The 14,208-nt window shown below is 38.4% G+C and overlaps 7 protein-coding genes across 7 annotated transcripts; 2 read left to right on the top strand and 5 right to left on the bottom strand.

Moving 5' to 3' along the window:
• Nucleotides 1-17: 17 nt before the first annotated feature.
• CDC13 (Cdc13p) lies at nucleotides 18-1,241 on the bottom strand (the record flags this gene model as incomplete). Its single annotated transcript, XM_043191194.1, has 1 exon — nucleotides 18-1,241. The coding sequence occupies one exon, from the start codon at nucleotides 1,239-1,241 to the stop codon at nucleotides 18-20; it is 1,224 nt and encodes a 407-aa protein (XP_043049206.1).
• Nucleotides 1,242-1,483: 242 nt separating this feature from the next.
• Nucleotides 1,484-2,797, bottom strand: ECM42 (glutamate N-acetyltransferase; the record flags this gene model as incomplete). Its single annotated transcript, XM_043191195.1, has 1 exon — nucleotides 1,484-2,797. The coding sequence occupies one exon, from the start codon at nucleotides 2,795-2,797 to the stop codon at nucleotides 1,484-1,486; it is 1,314 nt and encodes a 437-aa protein (XP_043049207.1).
• Nucleotides 2,798-2,970: 173 nt separating this feature from the next.
• On the bottom strand, nucleotides 2,971-5,342 carry KQ657_000345 (uncharacterized protein; the record flags this gene model as incomplete). Its single annotated transcript, XM_043191196.1, has 2 exons — nucleotides 2,971-5,199; nucleotides 5,337-5,342. 2 exons carry the CDS (start codon nucleotides 5,340-5,342, stop codon nucleotides 2,971-2,973), a joined length of 2,235 nt encoding a protein of 744 aa, XP_043049208.1.
• Nucleotides 5,343-5,719: 377 nt separating this feature from the next.
• On the bottom strand, nucleotides 5,720-6,941 carry CDB4 (uncharacterized protein; the record flags this gene model as incomplete). Its single annotated transcript, XM_043191197.1, has 2 exons — nucleotides 5,720-6,858; nucleotides 6,923-6,941. 2 exons carry the CDS (start codon nucleotides 6,939-6,941, stop codon nucleotides 5,720-5,722), a joined length of 1,158 nt encoding a protein of 385 aa, XP_043049209.1.
• A 685-nt stretch (nucleotides 6,942-7,626) lies between these two features.
• Nucleotides 7,627-10,044, top strand: KQ657_000347 (uncharacterized protein; the record flags this gene model as incomplete). Its single annotated transcript, XM_043191198.1, has 1 exon — nucleotides 7,627-10,044. The coding sequence occupies one exon, from the start codon at nucleotides 7,627-7,629 to the stop codon at nucleotides 10,042-10,044; it is 2,418 nt and encodes an 805-aa protein (XP_043049210.1).
• Nucleotides 10,045-10,299: 255 nt separating this feature from the next.
• On the top strand, nucleotides 10,300-13,131 carry SEC26 (coatomer subunit beta; the record flags this gene model as incomplete). Its single annotated transcript, XM_043191199.1, has 1 exon — nucleotides 10,300-13,131. The coding sequence occupies one exon, from the start codon at nucleotides 10,300-10,302 to the stop codon at nucleotides 13,129-13,131; it is 2,832 nt and encodes a 943-aa protein (XP_043049211.1).
• A 58-nt stretch (nucleotides 13,132-13,189) lies between these two features.
• KQ657_000349 (uncharacterized protein) lies at nucleotides 13,190-13,993 on the bottom strand (the record flags this gene model as incomplete). Its single annotated transcript, XM_043191200.1, has 1 exon — nucleotides 13,190-13,993. The coding sequence occupies one exon, from the start codon at nucleotides 13,991-13,993 to the stop codon at nucleotides 13,190-13,192; it is 804 nt and encodes a 267-aa protein (XP_043049212.1).
• Nucleotides 13,994-14,208: the final 215 nt, after the last annotated feature.

Below are 14,208 nucleotides of genomic sequence, written 5' to 3' on the forward strand. Positions count from 1 at the left end.
GTTGAGCCTTATTAGTTTTAAGTACCTTCGTCGCTAATACCAATTATTTCATTCCTCAACTGTTTTAAACATGGATCTGTAAAAGTCCACGTTGGAACTAAAGAGTTTCCTATCTTTCTTCTGCATCTAACTACCTCAAACTCGTGATCTTTGAAAAGCATGGGTACCGTTTTTGATGCTTCACAAAATATGACTTCAACAAGCTTCCCAAACAAGGATAGGAGTTGATTCTTATCAAGCCATATATTTAAGAAAAAGCCTTCCTTGTCAGCAATTATCAATTCCACTTCTCTAAGCATTGGATCAGAAAATTCGTACGTGGAGTTAACTCCCACGTACGATTTCACACAAACATAGCTCCAATTTTGGGGAAATGTTTCGACTATTTGACCATTGATAAGGAAGTAATGGCCATTGACTTCACATTCTTCAAGCCTTTTGAGGTTCAGAATTGAGATCTGTTCAGTGACTTTATTGTTTTTTGGGCCATTAATTCTCTTCAGAGGGTATATGGGGTTGGAATGCCTCCTTTTTGGACGCCATTGATTCTCTACTATGTTCAGTTCTTCGTCAGATACCTCCAAGTCGGAAAATTCAATGGCCAGAGATCGCGAAGTATCTCCTGCCTCGACTTTTACTTGTGATTCAAGTTGTGTGACACTCCTTAAAGATCTCTCTCTAGATTCAATAATACTTTCCCATTTGGCCAAAATAGACGGAGGAAACCTCTGCTTGAATTTATCTCTCTGACTCATAACGAAACTAAATGGAAGGTCGGAGAGTACAGAATCCAATAGCTTGAGATAATTATCTTCGTTGCAATTCCTTCCGACAAATTCAATATACATCACTCGGGGTTCAAGAACATTGTTATATGACTTTGACTTCAATGTGAGTTTGCAAAACACCAATTCATTTATGAGCTTAACACTATCGACTGGTTGTTCAAAATCCCCTGAGAATTGTTCACGAGCAGCGTTGACTGCAGATCGCCATTTACTCTTGTGGATATCAATGCTTGCTATTCGATCCTTGTCAATGAAGTACTCACTCAGAATTCGTTCATCATATTGTGTTTTGAGATATGGGTGCTTGGTGAAGTCAGTCACTCGCATTTGATAGAACTGTGCATTGATAGGAGACATACTTAAAAGCAAGCAATATACTGCACATGGGACCTGGTCATCAATTGAATTCAATGGAAGATCCTGAATCTGAGCAGGCCGCCCCACAATTGGCATTGGGAACTAAAGTTATTGATGCTTTCGTATACCACTTGGTTTAACTATGGCTAACTGTGTGCTGTATTTGTACCATTACAATTCTTGATGCAATCACGTGACTAAGTATACGAATTGGGCAATCTTTCATTTAGCGCGGTGCAACATCTATACCAATACAAAAAAAAGCCAGAAGAAACAAATGCAAAATGACTTTCTAATCTTGCAGTTGCTCCTTCTGACTGTTTGCTAAAACATATTGATCATGATCTATAGTCACCGTTAATGGTGATATATTCGTGGGACAAGTCACAAGTCCAGAAAGTGGCTTCTTGACCTCCACCAGTACCCAAATCAATTTGGATTTCCAAGTCTTCCAAAGCTAAGATTTCACTGGCTCTATCTTCATCAACCTTTTCAGGTTCACCGTTAACTAATAACTTCAATTCCTCGGTACCATCGGTAGGGATAAAGCTAACATTGGTTTTGGCGGGGATAACTGAGTCTCCAGATTCAACATCTGAGTATCCAATAGCACACAATATTCTACCCCAATTTGCATCCTTACCATACATAGCAGTTTTGAATAAAGAAGAATTAGCGATGGTGGAGGCAATGGTTTTGGCATCTTCATAAGACTTTGCATCATGAACCTTAATAGTAATAAACTTAGTTGCACCTTCACCATCACGGACAATTAATTGTGCTAATTGTTGCGCAAATTCAGTGAAGTTTGACTGCATTTCTGTGAAAGCTTCTGAGTTGACATCTTCGATTAAAGGGCCACCAGCAGCGCCATTGGCAACGGCCAATAAGGTATCGTTAGTGGACATATCTCCATCAACAGAAATACTGTTGAATGATCTGTCAGTTGCATAAGATAACATTTGCTTTAAAGCAGATGCACCAATAGGAGCATCTGTGGCTAAAAAGGCCAATAAAGTGGCCATGTTAGGACAAATCATTCCAGCACCTTTTGCGAGACCTGCTAGGGTATAAGTGTGACCATTCAAGTCAAACTGCTTGGTAACCATTTTGGGGAATGTGTCGGTTGTGCAAAGACCCTTTGCGCATGCCAACCAGTGTTCATAAGAACTACCCAAGTTGTTCAAAGCAAGCTTTGGGATACCTGATAAAATGTTATCGATTGGTAAATTGTTTCCTATAACACCGGTAGACATTACTAAAGTGGAGTTGGCAGGATTTTCTAATACAGCATCTGTAATTTTAGCCATATCAGTGGCATCTTGCATCCCTTGGGTACCGGTGACAGCATTTGCATTACCACTGTTTACAATGATGGAATTTATTCCTTGTCCATTCTTTTCCAAAAGAGTCTTGGTAGAAACTTGCACTGGGGCTGCCTTGAATTTGTTCTTGGTGAACACACCTGCTGCCGTAGCATCTTTACCATAAACATTTGCCAACATAGCCAAGTCAAAGGATTTCCCATCTTTTTTCACACCACAATGGATCCCACCAGCTACGAACCCTTTGGGGAACACGCCTGAAGAAGGTACATATTTCAGCGCCTTGTCAGAAGCGAAACGCAATGACTGTTTAAACACTGATTTCATGGCTACTTTTTGACTTGGTAAAAAGTAGGTAGAAAGATCAAAGGTTGATAATGATGATTAAATGCAAATTTGACTCCGACTTAATGAGTCTGTGCGTGCGTCAACCGAACAATACAGATTGAGTTGCTACCACTATTCAACTACTACTATACTTATAAAATAATCTTACTATGCTACTCCGTTGGAGAATTCTTATAAGGATTCAAGAAGGACATCAATTTCTCATACCCGGCTCTTTGAATCAATTCTCTTACTGCCTCGAGCTGTTCAATTTCAGAATGTGACATTAGTTTAGGTGGATGTTCATGTGCTTCTTCTTCTTCTTCTTCCTCTTCTTTTTTGATTGGTGGACTTGCTGGCTCATTCTTAAGAGCCACTTTAACCAATTCAGCGATGTCCAATGCATTATTTCGTGTTGAATTGTTTAGCACTTGCAAACCTTCTAAAGCATTTCGCTCCGAATGATTGGTTTCAAGTCGCGTGCGAATATCATAAGAGTCAACAGTGTCAAGCACACTTTGTTTGTAGCTCCCTTTTACCTTTGACACAAAGTCCAACACTACCAGTGACTCTGGGATTCTGTATATGAAGGACTGGTTATTATCACTATTGGAGATTTTTATTATCTTTACTTGTTTGGAGGACATGGGTGCAGAGATACCCGCACTCGTAGCGTAGTTTAGCTGGCTGTGTTCATTGGGATCATCCCCATCCTTAACCCTGTCCCTTTTAATTGAGGATTCGATATAGTTGGTATCGAATTTTGCAAAGTCTTCTCTCTCGTAGCCCAAGTATTCGGAAAGTAGAGTTTGTTTGTCCTCATTCAAATACTCTTGGTCAGGGAATTTGATGAAGATATTGTTCAGTGATGCGATTCGAGCAAAATGGTTGTGTAATGCAACATCATTAACGGTTGCATTAGTTAATCTTCGATTCCAAACATGAGACGGTGGTAACAAACTATCAGCATGATTTGGACACCTCCATTTTGTACCTATGGTTTTCGGTATGCACATTGGTTCATTGAGACAATCAAGATGCCATACTAATGGGCAATAATCACAATGAATTAGTGTTCTGTTGTGTGTGCCCGAATTCCCACACTTATGGCATAGATATGGTTTACCCTCTTTGTCATAAAGAGAGTCGATATCCAATGCTTCGGTTTTGTTGAATCCCGGAATTTGACTCCCGTTAGCCTTTGCATAGGATAAAATTGGTTTCATTGTCAGGTCCATATAATCACCATTTTCACCAGTTGTAACCCCAAGAAAGGAATTTTCACGCATATTTCTAGGTAATTGAAATGCTTTAGGGCCTTTGAATTGGAGTGCATTTAATAATGATCCAAACAAGCCTATATCCTTCCACTGCTTTGGAGGGGTTGTTTTGGCCATACATTCACGGCAAATCCAACTATGTTCAGGTAATGTTTCTATGGGAGGATCAGTACATAAGAAATGAAATGAACGAGGACAAGTTTCACAGCAAATAAACATCCCTGCTCCTCCACATGTAGTGCAAAAATCTTCATTAAGCATCGGATCCATTGTTTCACTTTCGGCATTCAGTATTGAACCTCTTGGAGCCAACCCAGCTAACGAAGTCTTTTTAGGGGACCATACTTTAGCTTTTTTGGTGGATGATGTCCTTTTGGTAAGTGTTGTAGTAGTATCCCCGTTGTAGTTTAAATCTGGTTTTGGGGTTTGGGAAAGATCTTTCAAGAAGTTATGTTTAGCAGACTTGGGAGAATACCGTATTGTAACATTTAATGGAGAGGATCTCATACTACTCTCTCTGGTTAAAGCTTCTGATTTGCTTGTACGCAATTTTTTCATATAATCATCTTCAATGGCCGATGAAGGAGACGGAGAAACTCGACTTCCAGAAGAATCTTCATCCATTGAAGACGAATTTGATATCAATATCGAAGATTCTCTAGAGTTTCTCCCGTTCAGTTTCTTTCTTAATGACCATAACGATTCCTTTTTTATTTTAGATGTGGGTCCCTCTTCTAAAGGTAACCCGGTATAAATAGGTTGTGAGGGGGGCACCAAATCAAATGCTGATATTGGCTCATTATTATCGGATTGAATATTTCGATTTAGAGGCTTTCTTCCTCTACGGGTTGACCCTATAGGTCTTGTGTTTTCCACAATATTTGGACTATTCAATAAGGGAATTATTGTATCTGGATCTAGACCATTACTTCTTATTTTTTTAGGTCGTCCTCTGCTACGTTTCGGAGTAGTAGCAACATTCGATGATGTAGTATCTAAAGGTATTGAATCTAGACCATTTTCTTTTGCTTTCCTAGGTCGTCCTCTGCTTCGTTTTGGAATACCCTTTGTATGATTATTGCTTTCATCACTTGGAAGTTCTGGTTTCTTGGAGTTGATTGGCTTCCTTTGTTTTGTTGGTGGAAGACTCTTCAGTGTATTGGTCGGTGTTCCTGATCGCCTTCTGCTTGATGCTGTCGGTACTGCTGTTGCTTGTGCTGTGGACAATGGAAAATCATTTGAATTCTCTTCAGCTCCACTTCCATCACCATCGCCAAAAAAATCGGTCATTTATCAACAGTTTTTATATCGAACGACCAATGACCATCTAAAACAGTTCAAGTTTTATCGATGTTCACTTTCTTCAATGCCCTACAAGTATCACCAGTTGATTATACTTGGGTTCAGTTCCGTGGGTATATAAAGAAAGATGGTGGACGCGATTAATTTTCGCTGAAAACCACCACCCCACCAAAATACTAACTGAAAAGTGACTTATGAATAAAGAGTAGGGAGGAGGTTAATTATATAGCTGTGTTTATCGGATGAGACCATTAGCTACATATTCATGTACTTATTTACTATGTAAACGGGCATCGTGACAGGTAGGTAGTCAGTCAGGCAGTCATACATACATATATAGTTATGCAGCTGTTTCTGTCTTCTTGGTGTTCTTCTTCTTTGGAGCACGCAATGGAGTAGCAAGCAATGCCTTGATAGCATCATTAGCAATCTCCTTATCAGAAACATAGGCTTCAGCATCAAAAGTTGGTGATGTATACTTAACAATACCATTCTTGGTGACAGCAAAAGTGGTAAAGTATTGAGCAATAAATTCACCCTCCTTCTCAGCAAAGATATCGTATGATAAACTAACCTTATGATTAGAACATTCAATCATCCCAGTACGAACTTTTCTAGCATCTTCCAAACTTCTAACATTGAAGGGGAAAAGTCCAGATACCTTCTTCTTGACTTCACCTAAAGCATAGTGAGAAGACTTCAACTTAAGAGAATACGAATTCCCGGTCAATTTATATAAACTGGTTCTATACTTTGATGGTTTAACTTTACCATCAGCAGAAGTGGAAATCAAAATGTCTAATCCATAAACTTCGTTTTCTTCAAACTTATGGGTTTCCATTTGAGTCTTATTATCCTTTGTAGGATTAAGAATAACTTCCTTTGGCCCATACAATACATTCCGTTCAATATTGTGAGTTAACATACTTTCAACTGGTGTAGTACCAAATTCCTTAGCAACTTCAGAAACAATATTGGTGACATCCCAATTACGTTTGCCGGGTTGGAAACTTCTAATAGCAGCTTCTGAAGCAATCCAAGCAGATTTAACCAAATCTGCCTTTTGTCCATTGATAGGATGTTCCTTAGAGGCTCCAACAACGACCGTCTCAGCAACAATTGCTGGATAAAAGTCAATTTGAACACCCAACATAACATTAACAACATCACCATCCTTCAAAGTTATGTTACTTTCATCTTCTTCACTAACCGGTGCTAAATGAGCAGGAATATGATTAGGATTAACACATGTGGGGAATGCAATACCCTTTGGAATACTAGAAGTCTTCTTGGAGTTATAAATCTTGGACAATTCCTCTTCTAACAATTCATCACCCCTCTTGGAGATCTCATATGTAGTGCTACCTTCTTTAATAAGACTAAGTACTTTAGCTAAAACTCTATTGGAAATTTCACCTCCAGTCTTGTACTTGTAGACAACGTCGGGGTTAGCAATGGATAAATCAGGTTTCTTGTCCTCTGCAGCTGTTAGTTAAATAAAAAGTCAATCGCTTGGTGGGGTCGGATTTCAATCGATACATACTGGAAACAGAAGTAGACATTATGCAATTAATATAATGAAGTATTAAAAGAAGATGTGATAGACAACTGGTAGGAGTAAGTTGAAGATCATTATATAAATTTTTCAGCTGCGCTACCAAATATTGTAGCTATATTAATAGTACGAGGTTAAACGGTATCCCAAATGTACTTCAGATGTCACGTGATTATTTCTAGATACGAGCTATTAGTACTAATCCTTCAACACAACATTCTTGGTGATAGCAATTGATGGAAGACGGTCTCAATTGATGTAAGAAGATTCAATTGATGTAAGAAGATTCAATTGATGTAAGAAGATTCAATTGATGTAAGTAGACTTTAACTAACATCTCCGAGTAAACGCCCCGCAATATTCAGTTCCAACATCTCGGACGACTTGAACAGCGTGGAGTTTCCATTTACAATTCCCATAAGACTTTGCTACAACTATTTGGTAATCAGAAGTTAGTTATACTGTAGTATAATCACTTCAACAACTTTAACAGAATTATTCCTGGTTCTGAAATGCAGTTCAGTAATAGTATAATAGTTTTTCTTTGGGTCTGGGCCCTTCGCATTCCGGTGTTCGGGTGTTGTGTCCTTTTAAAGAATAACTATAGTAACGTTTGCCAACACTAATGAAGTCAAATGCTTTACTGAGTATCTAGGCTGACCGACACACTTTGAAAGAAAAGTAATTCCTCAATGGAGAAGCGAAGTTCCAAGTTATTTGGTGGACGCATTTCCTCCATATTCAACGCACATACTCATGGGTCTAGTCATAATGAAACAGGCCTGTTTCATCATACATCTGAAACAGCGGACCAGCCTAAACTGAATGTCGCCAGTGACCGATTTCATCTACCTCAAGATTCTGATGAGGGTTCTCGCCTGATACCTCCTATTGAGAATGCCACACATCATCGTAAACCCCATGAATCTTCTCAAATCCAACCCCAATCACCAGTGAATGCTGAGTACTCTAATCCTCAAACTCCAGCAAATAATAGTCGACATCATCACAATCGTTTATCTGCTCAATTAGCAGCTCCATCATCTGGAGATTCCCTGTTTCCTTCCCCACAGGTATCATCTGTTCTGGGTTCTCCCATGAGACCATTATCGAGTAAGCCACTTCAGAACTCAAGCAGAGTCAGTGGTTCACCTGCTTATCTGGTCAACTTGGGGCCAGTTCCATATTCACCTACTAGGTTGACGGAATCAGGTATTCCAGAGCATTCTGAATTTGAAGTGACTAATATTAGTCCTTCAGGTCATAGGGCACCCAGAAGGAAACCTCCACCAGATCTCATGAATTCAGAGTTTGACTTTGTTGGTCCAGTTTACAGTATGGATGATGTTGGGAGTCCAGTTTCTGCTTCCAAAGATGCAAAGTTTGAAGACAACCTTTCAAATGTGGCTGATTTCAGAGATATAATTGAAAAGATTGAGTCGGAGATTACCGATGGTTCGGGTTTGAATTATCATGATGAAAGCTCCGGTGATGATGAAGGTGAGATTATTGGTACCAGTTCGAGAAGCAGAAGCACTAGTAGAAGTCCGGAGAATTCTGAAGCCGAAAGTGATACACCTTATAGGCATCAAGCTCCTTTAACTCATGCTCAATATTTTCATAGTAGAGAGGATTCTACAGAACCTCCTAATGAGGAAGATATTAACAGGAATGAAGAAGATGATGATGGTGATGATTTTAAAGATGAGTTTTTGATTACTAAAAACTCTTCCAGGAAGGATTCGTATACTTTAGCCTTGGAAACAAGAAGTAATCGATCTGAAGAAGATCATGGCATTATGGCTCAAGTACCATACCCTATCAATGATATTTATGCTCGTCAAGTTTGGAATGATAATGGTAGAATAGACTCTTTTGATAATAGTCTTGTTCAATCACCATCAGTACCGTATCCTGCTGGTCCTATAGTACCAGATTCTAGTACTAGTTCATCTACATCATTAGAGTTGAGTTCAACTCAACATCCACAACAACAGCCATTTGTATCTCCAAAAATTGCTCCTACTAGAACCCTTTCTCAACCCTCATCTATTCCATCTCAACAACAACAAGCAGCAGCATTGATGTTTTCACCTGGAGGTATAATTACTCCTTGTTCCTCCAAATCAAATGTAATTGGGAAGAGTGATTCTATCAGAACAACCAATACTAGTGCCTCATCAACTCATCGAGTGCCCTTTAATAAAGGTCCGGCTCGTCAAAAAAGTGTGGACACTGTATCAGGATTGAACACCGTTGAATTAAGAGCTAAATCTTCTATATCTCGAAGTCTTGGACACCGTAAAACAGGGTCTATTGGATCGTTTCAAAGTTTAAATTCTAATCGGAATGTCAATCTAGCCACTTTAAAAAAAAGTTTTAACTTACGTCCTGGAGAAGGAGAAAGATCAATTTATGTGACTACCATTAGGAAGAGCTCTGGAGCTGCCAATAATGATACTGGACCAGGGAAATGGAAATTACCCACTGCATTACAAGTTATTGATCGATCAGCCATTCAAACTGCCAAATACTTACGTTCTGCTGGATCCAAATATAAGAAATCAAGTGGGGTTGAATTAAAACATGGACATTTAGAACGAAGACTTTTAAGATCTGAAGCAGATGATTTTGATGATTCGGAAATTGGTGCCAGATCACCACTTGCAAGATCTGGTACTGAGACATCAAAGATATTGACACATGTATTAAGCACCAACACAGATGCTTCTCAAGCCACTATACTCACAAGTAATACCTATTCAAGTACAAGTTCTGTTGACAGGACCAGCTTAGTAGCTCATGGCACCACCACTAGCAACAATACAACTATTAATTCTAGTGAACAAAATAATGAGTTATTAGATGCTGAAGCTACTTCTTCTTCCAATGCTACCCAATTGGAAAGGGCAAGTTCTGTTTCTTCGTCTTCTTCCGGAAGTGTTTCATCAAGTATGGCAGCTGGTGTTTATTATCAACACCCAGGTTATAACACTAAAAGTGATGAAGAAATTAATGCCAGTATCGCTAGTGCACCCAGTACTCTTAATTATGATGACAACGAAAGTCTTCCAAGGTTAGTATTGGTTAATCCAGATGGTGATGATTAATATATATTTACACTGGTAAGATGCTACTACTAGTGAGATGCACAGTATCCGAAAGATACTATACTACAGTTCTATTTTGTACAGTAATATATTCTGTAGTAGTAACTGTAATGTACTATGTTTCTACTATTTTAGTAAGTCTATACTGTTCTAGTCGTGTCCCGCTCAACTAATAATTCAAACACGTAAGAACAAAACACTGAAAAGTTGTCGGACCAACTCACTCTTCTCCAATTAAACCCACCACCACCACCAATGTCCGAAGGTTGTTATACGTTGGTCTACGAGGCCAATAAGGCCAGTAGTACGTCGGTCAACGACTTCAAGGCGTTATTAGAAAAGGGTAAGGATGAGCAGAAGATCGATGCCATGAAGAAGATCTTGATCACCATTCTCAATGGAGATTCAATGCCAGATTTGTTGATGCACATTATTCGGTTTGTTATGCCCTCTAAGAATAAGGAATTGAAGAAGTTGTTATACTTTTACTGGGAAGTGTGTCCCAAGTTGGACAATCAAGGTAAAATGAGACATGAAATGATTCTTGTTTGTAATGCCATACAAAGAGATTTACAACATCCTAATGAATATATAAGGGGGAACACTTTAAGATTCTTGTGCAAATTGAAACAACCAGAATTGTTGGAAACTTTGATTCCAAATGTTCAACAGTGTTTGGATCATAGAAATGCTTACGTCAGAAAGAATGCTGTTTTTGCATTATTCAGTATTTATCAAGTATCTGATCATTTGATCCCTGATGCTGCAGAAATGATTCATAAGTTTTTGGAGCAGGAAACTGATTCCACTTGCAAGAGAAACGCCTTTATTTGTTTGGGTGTGTTAGATAGAGCCTCAGCGGTGGATTTTATTATTCATTCTGATATTCTTTCATTGGACCCCTTGTTACAATTAGCATTCCTTGAATTCATTAAGAAAGATTCTGTTTCAAATCCTCATTTGATTCCAAGTTACGGTGATTTAATTGCTGAAATCATTGAAAGTACTTCGAGTTCAGTTGTTTATGAGGCTGCCACCACCTTGACTGCTTTATCGAGTAGTTCAAAGTCTATTTTATTGGCTGGTTCCAAATTCATCGAATTGGCTGTTAAAGAAGCTGATAACAATGTCAAGATTATTACCTTGGAAAGAATCAATGATCTTCATAAAAAGAATCCAGGTGTTCTTCAATCTTTATCATTGGATATCTTAAGAATCCTCTCTTGTCAAGATATTGATGTTCGTAAGAAGGCATTGAATGTGACCTTACAATTGATCTCCAGTAGAAACGTTGAAGATGTTGTGAAATTATTGAAGAAAGAATTACAAAGAACTTCATCTCTGAATGAAGATAAGACTGCTGAATACAGACAAATATTAATCAATGGTATTCATCAATTGGCTGTAAAGTTTGTTGAGGTGGCCACCAATGTTATAGACTTATTACTCGAATCAATGGTCGATTTAAATACCACTTCAGCATATGAAGTGATTGTTTTGGTCAAGGAAGTTGTGGAGAAGTTCCCTCATTTGAGACAACCTATTATTTCCAAGCTTGTTGAAGTCTTACCTCTTTTGAAGAGCGGCAAAGTATTCCGTGGATCACTTTGGATTATTGGTGAATATAGCTTGGAAGCAAAGTTGGTTCAAGAAGCATGGAAATGTATTAGAGAAGTCATTGGTGAAGTTCCAATTTTAGCCAGTGAAAAGAAGCATCATTCAAATGGTGAAGAAGTAGCAAATGGTACTAATGGTTCGACAGAAAAGAAGTCTGGCCCAATCATTTTACCTGATGGAACATATGCCACTGAAAATGCTCTTACCGTTGAATTGGTTGATAGTGAAAATCAAGATCAATATCCCATTAGAAAGCTTATTTTGGAAAGTGATTATTATTTGGCAGCTGTTTTATCTTCAACTTTAGTTAAATTGGTATTAAGATTACAGTCTCTTGGTACTCCTGGTAAGATATTGAACCCCTTAAGAGCTGAAGCATTGTTAATCATGGTATCTATTCTAAGAGTTGGTGAATCCAACATAGTTGAAAAGAAGATTGATGAAGATTCTGCTGATAGAATACTTTCCAACATTAGATATTTAACTGATGAAGATGATGCTGATCTTATTCTGAAAGGTTTCTTGGAAGAAACTAAGGAAGCGTTTGAAAGTCAAATCAAAAGAGTTGAATCTGAAAAGGCTGAAGAATTAGCTAAACAATTTCAAAGCAATGCTGAACAAGCAGACGATTCTATTGTGTTTAGACAATTTACTTCCAATAAGGCAACTTCAACTAATGATGAGGATGATGTTAAGTTAGCCACAGGTAGTGCTGTTAAAAGAGAAGATATTTCTTTCAAATTAGATAAAGTATTACAATTGACTGGTTATTCTGATCCTATTTATGCTGAAGCTTATATCAAGGTTCATCAATTTGATATTGTGTTGGACGTTTTATTAGTGAATCAAACCACCAATACTTTACGGAACTTGTCTGTTGAGTTTGCCGTGCTTGGAGATTTGAAGGTTGTTGATAAACCAGCTACTGCCAATGTTGGACCTCATGGATTCCATAGATTACAAACCACAATCAAGGTTTCTTCAGCTGATACGGGTGTTATTTTCGGTAACATTGTATTTGATGGACAGCATTCAGATGATTCCACTATAGTGATTTTGAACGATATTAACGTTGACATAATGGACTATATCAAGCCTGCTACATGTACTGAAAGTCAATTCCGGAAGATGTGGAATGAATTTGAATGGGAGAACAAGATAACTGTCAAATCAGATATGCACACCTTGAAGGAATATTTGGATGAACTTATGAAGGGAACTCATATGAATTGTTTGACCCCTGGAGCCATCACTGGAGAAGAATGTAAGTTTTTATCTGCCAACTTGTATTCTCGGTCGACATTTGGGGAAGATGGGTTGGCCAATTTGTGTATTGAAAAGGCCAGTGATGGACCTATTGTTGGACATGTGAGAATAAGATCCAAGGGTCAAGGGTTGGCTTTATCTTTAGGTGATAAGGTTGCTGCTATTTCTCGTCGTAAGAAGGGTATTACCATTGCACGTGTTTGAACGATATAAAATATTAGCATGATAAAATAAATAAGAACTAATTACTTAAGTACAACCATCACTGTAGAACATAGTCAAGTATGGCATTCTTGGACTCCATAAGAACTGTTTCGTGTCTCTTATACAATGCTGGTTCGTTGGCAACAGCAAAGATAGGGTTAGAAGTAAAGTCTTTCAATTGGAGTGGTGACACCAGTTTGAATTGGTCCAACTCCAAAAGCTTAGATAAGAACACCATCATTGAATGGAGGTCTGATCTTATTTGAATAGCTTGAACTTCAGTATGTACACAGTGATGAAGAGTTGTGGAACAGGAATCCATTGAAGTCAATTCTGATGATCTTGAAAGGGCATCTAGTACCGAATCATTGATAACTTTCGGTATTATCAATTGTAGCTTAAAGTTCAGTGATTTCAAAGTATAAGTACTCCAACGTGAAACGTCTTTGATCTTAGCACAGAGACAGAAACTGATGTACACTGCAGAGCTTACCACTGCTGCTGTATTCCCATAAGCCATGGCCAAAGTCTCAATTGACCCTGGACTTTGAGAAGCCATTTCAAGCCCTGAAAGACCAAACCGGTCTCTTAGTATGGTGGATATTTGCTCTGATTCCAAATAGAGTCTTTCGGATGCTGATAACACAAACACTAGAGTTGTAGGGGACGATGAATTGGACGATGACGACAATGAGATGAGTTTATTCAAAAGGCGGAATACTCTGTCGTCATCCGGGATTAGTTCGTTTGGTTGTGGATGGTGATGGTTTTCGAGTTCCAACTTCAGCTCATTGGAAATGTATGGGGAATGAGGTCGCCTTCTTTTGCGGTTCAAGGAAGTCGTAGGACGATATGAGGACATAATGGATATATATGAAAAGTGTATGTACAGTGTATGGTTGTAGTGTGGTATAGTGTATACGTCTAGTGTATATGTATATGCAACAGGGTATGGCAGTATATAGTGTCGGTCTGCAGTCACGTGACGCCATCGAGACATCAAAAAAAATTTCACAATTTCTGCTATCAAACTCATTACTTAATACTACTATCATCAACCAGAAACAATAAAATAGC

The sequence above is a fragment of the Scheffersomyces spartinae genome (genome assembly GCF_019049425.1).
Source record: "Scheffersomyces spartinae strain ARV_011 chromosome Unknown scaffold_10, whole genome shotgun sequence".
NCBI lineage: Eukaryota > Fungi > Ascomycota > Pichiomycetes > Serinales > Debaryomycetaceae > Lizanozyma > Lizanozyma spartinae.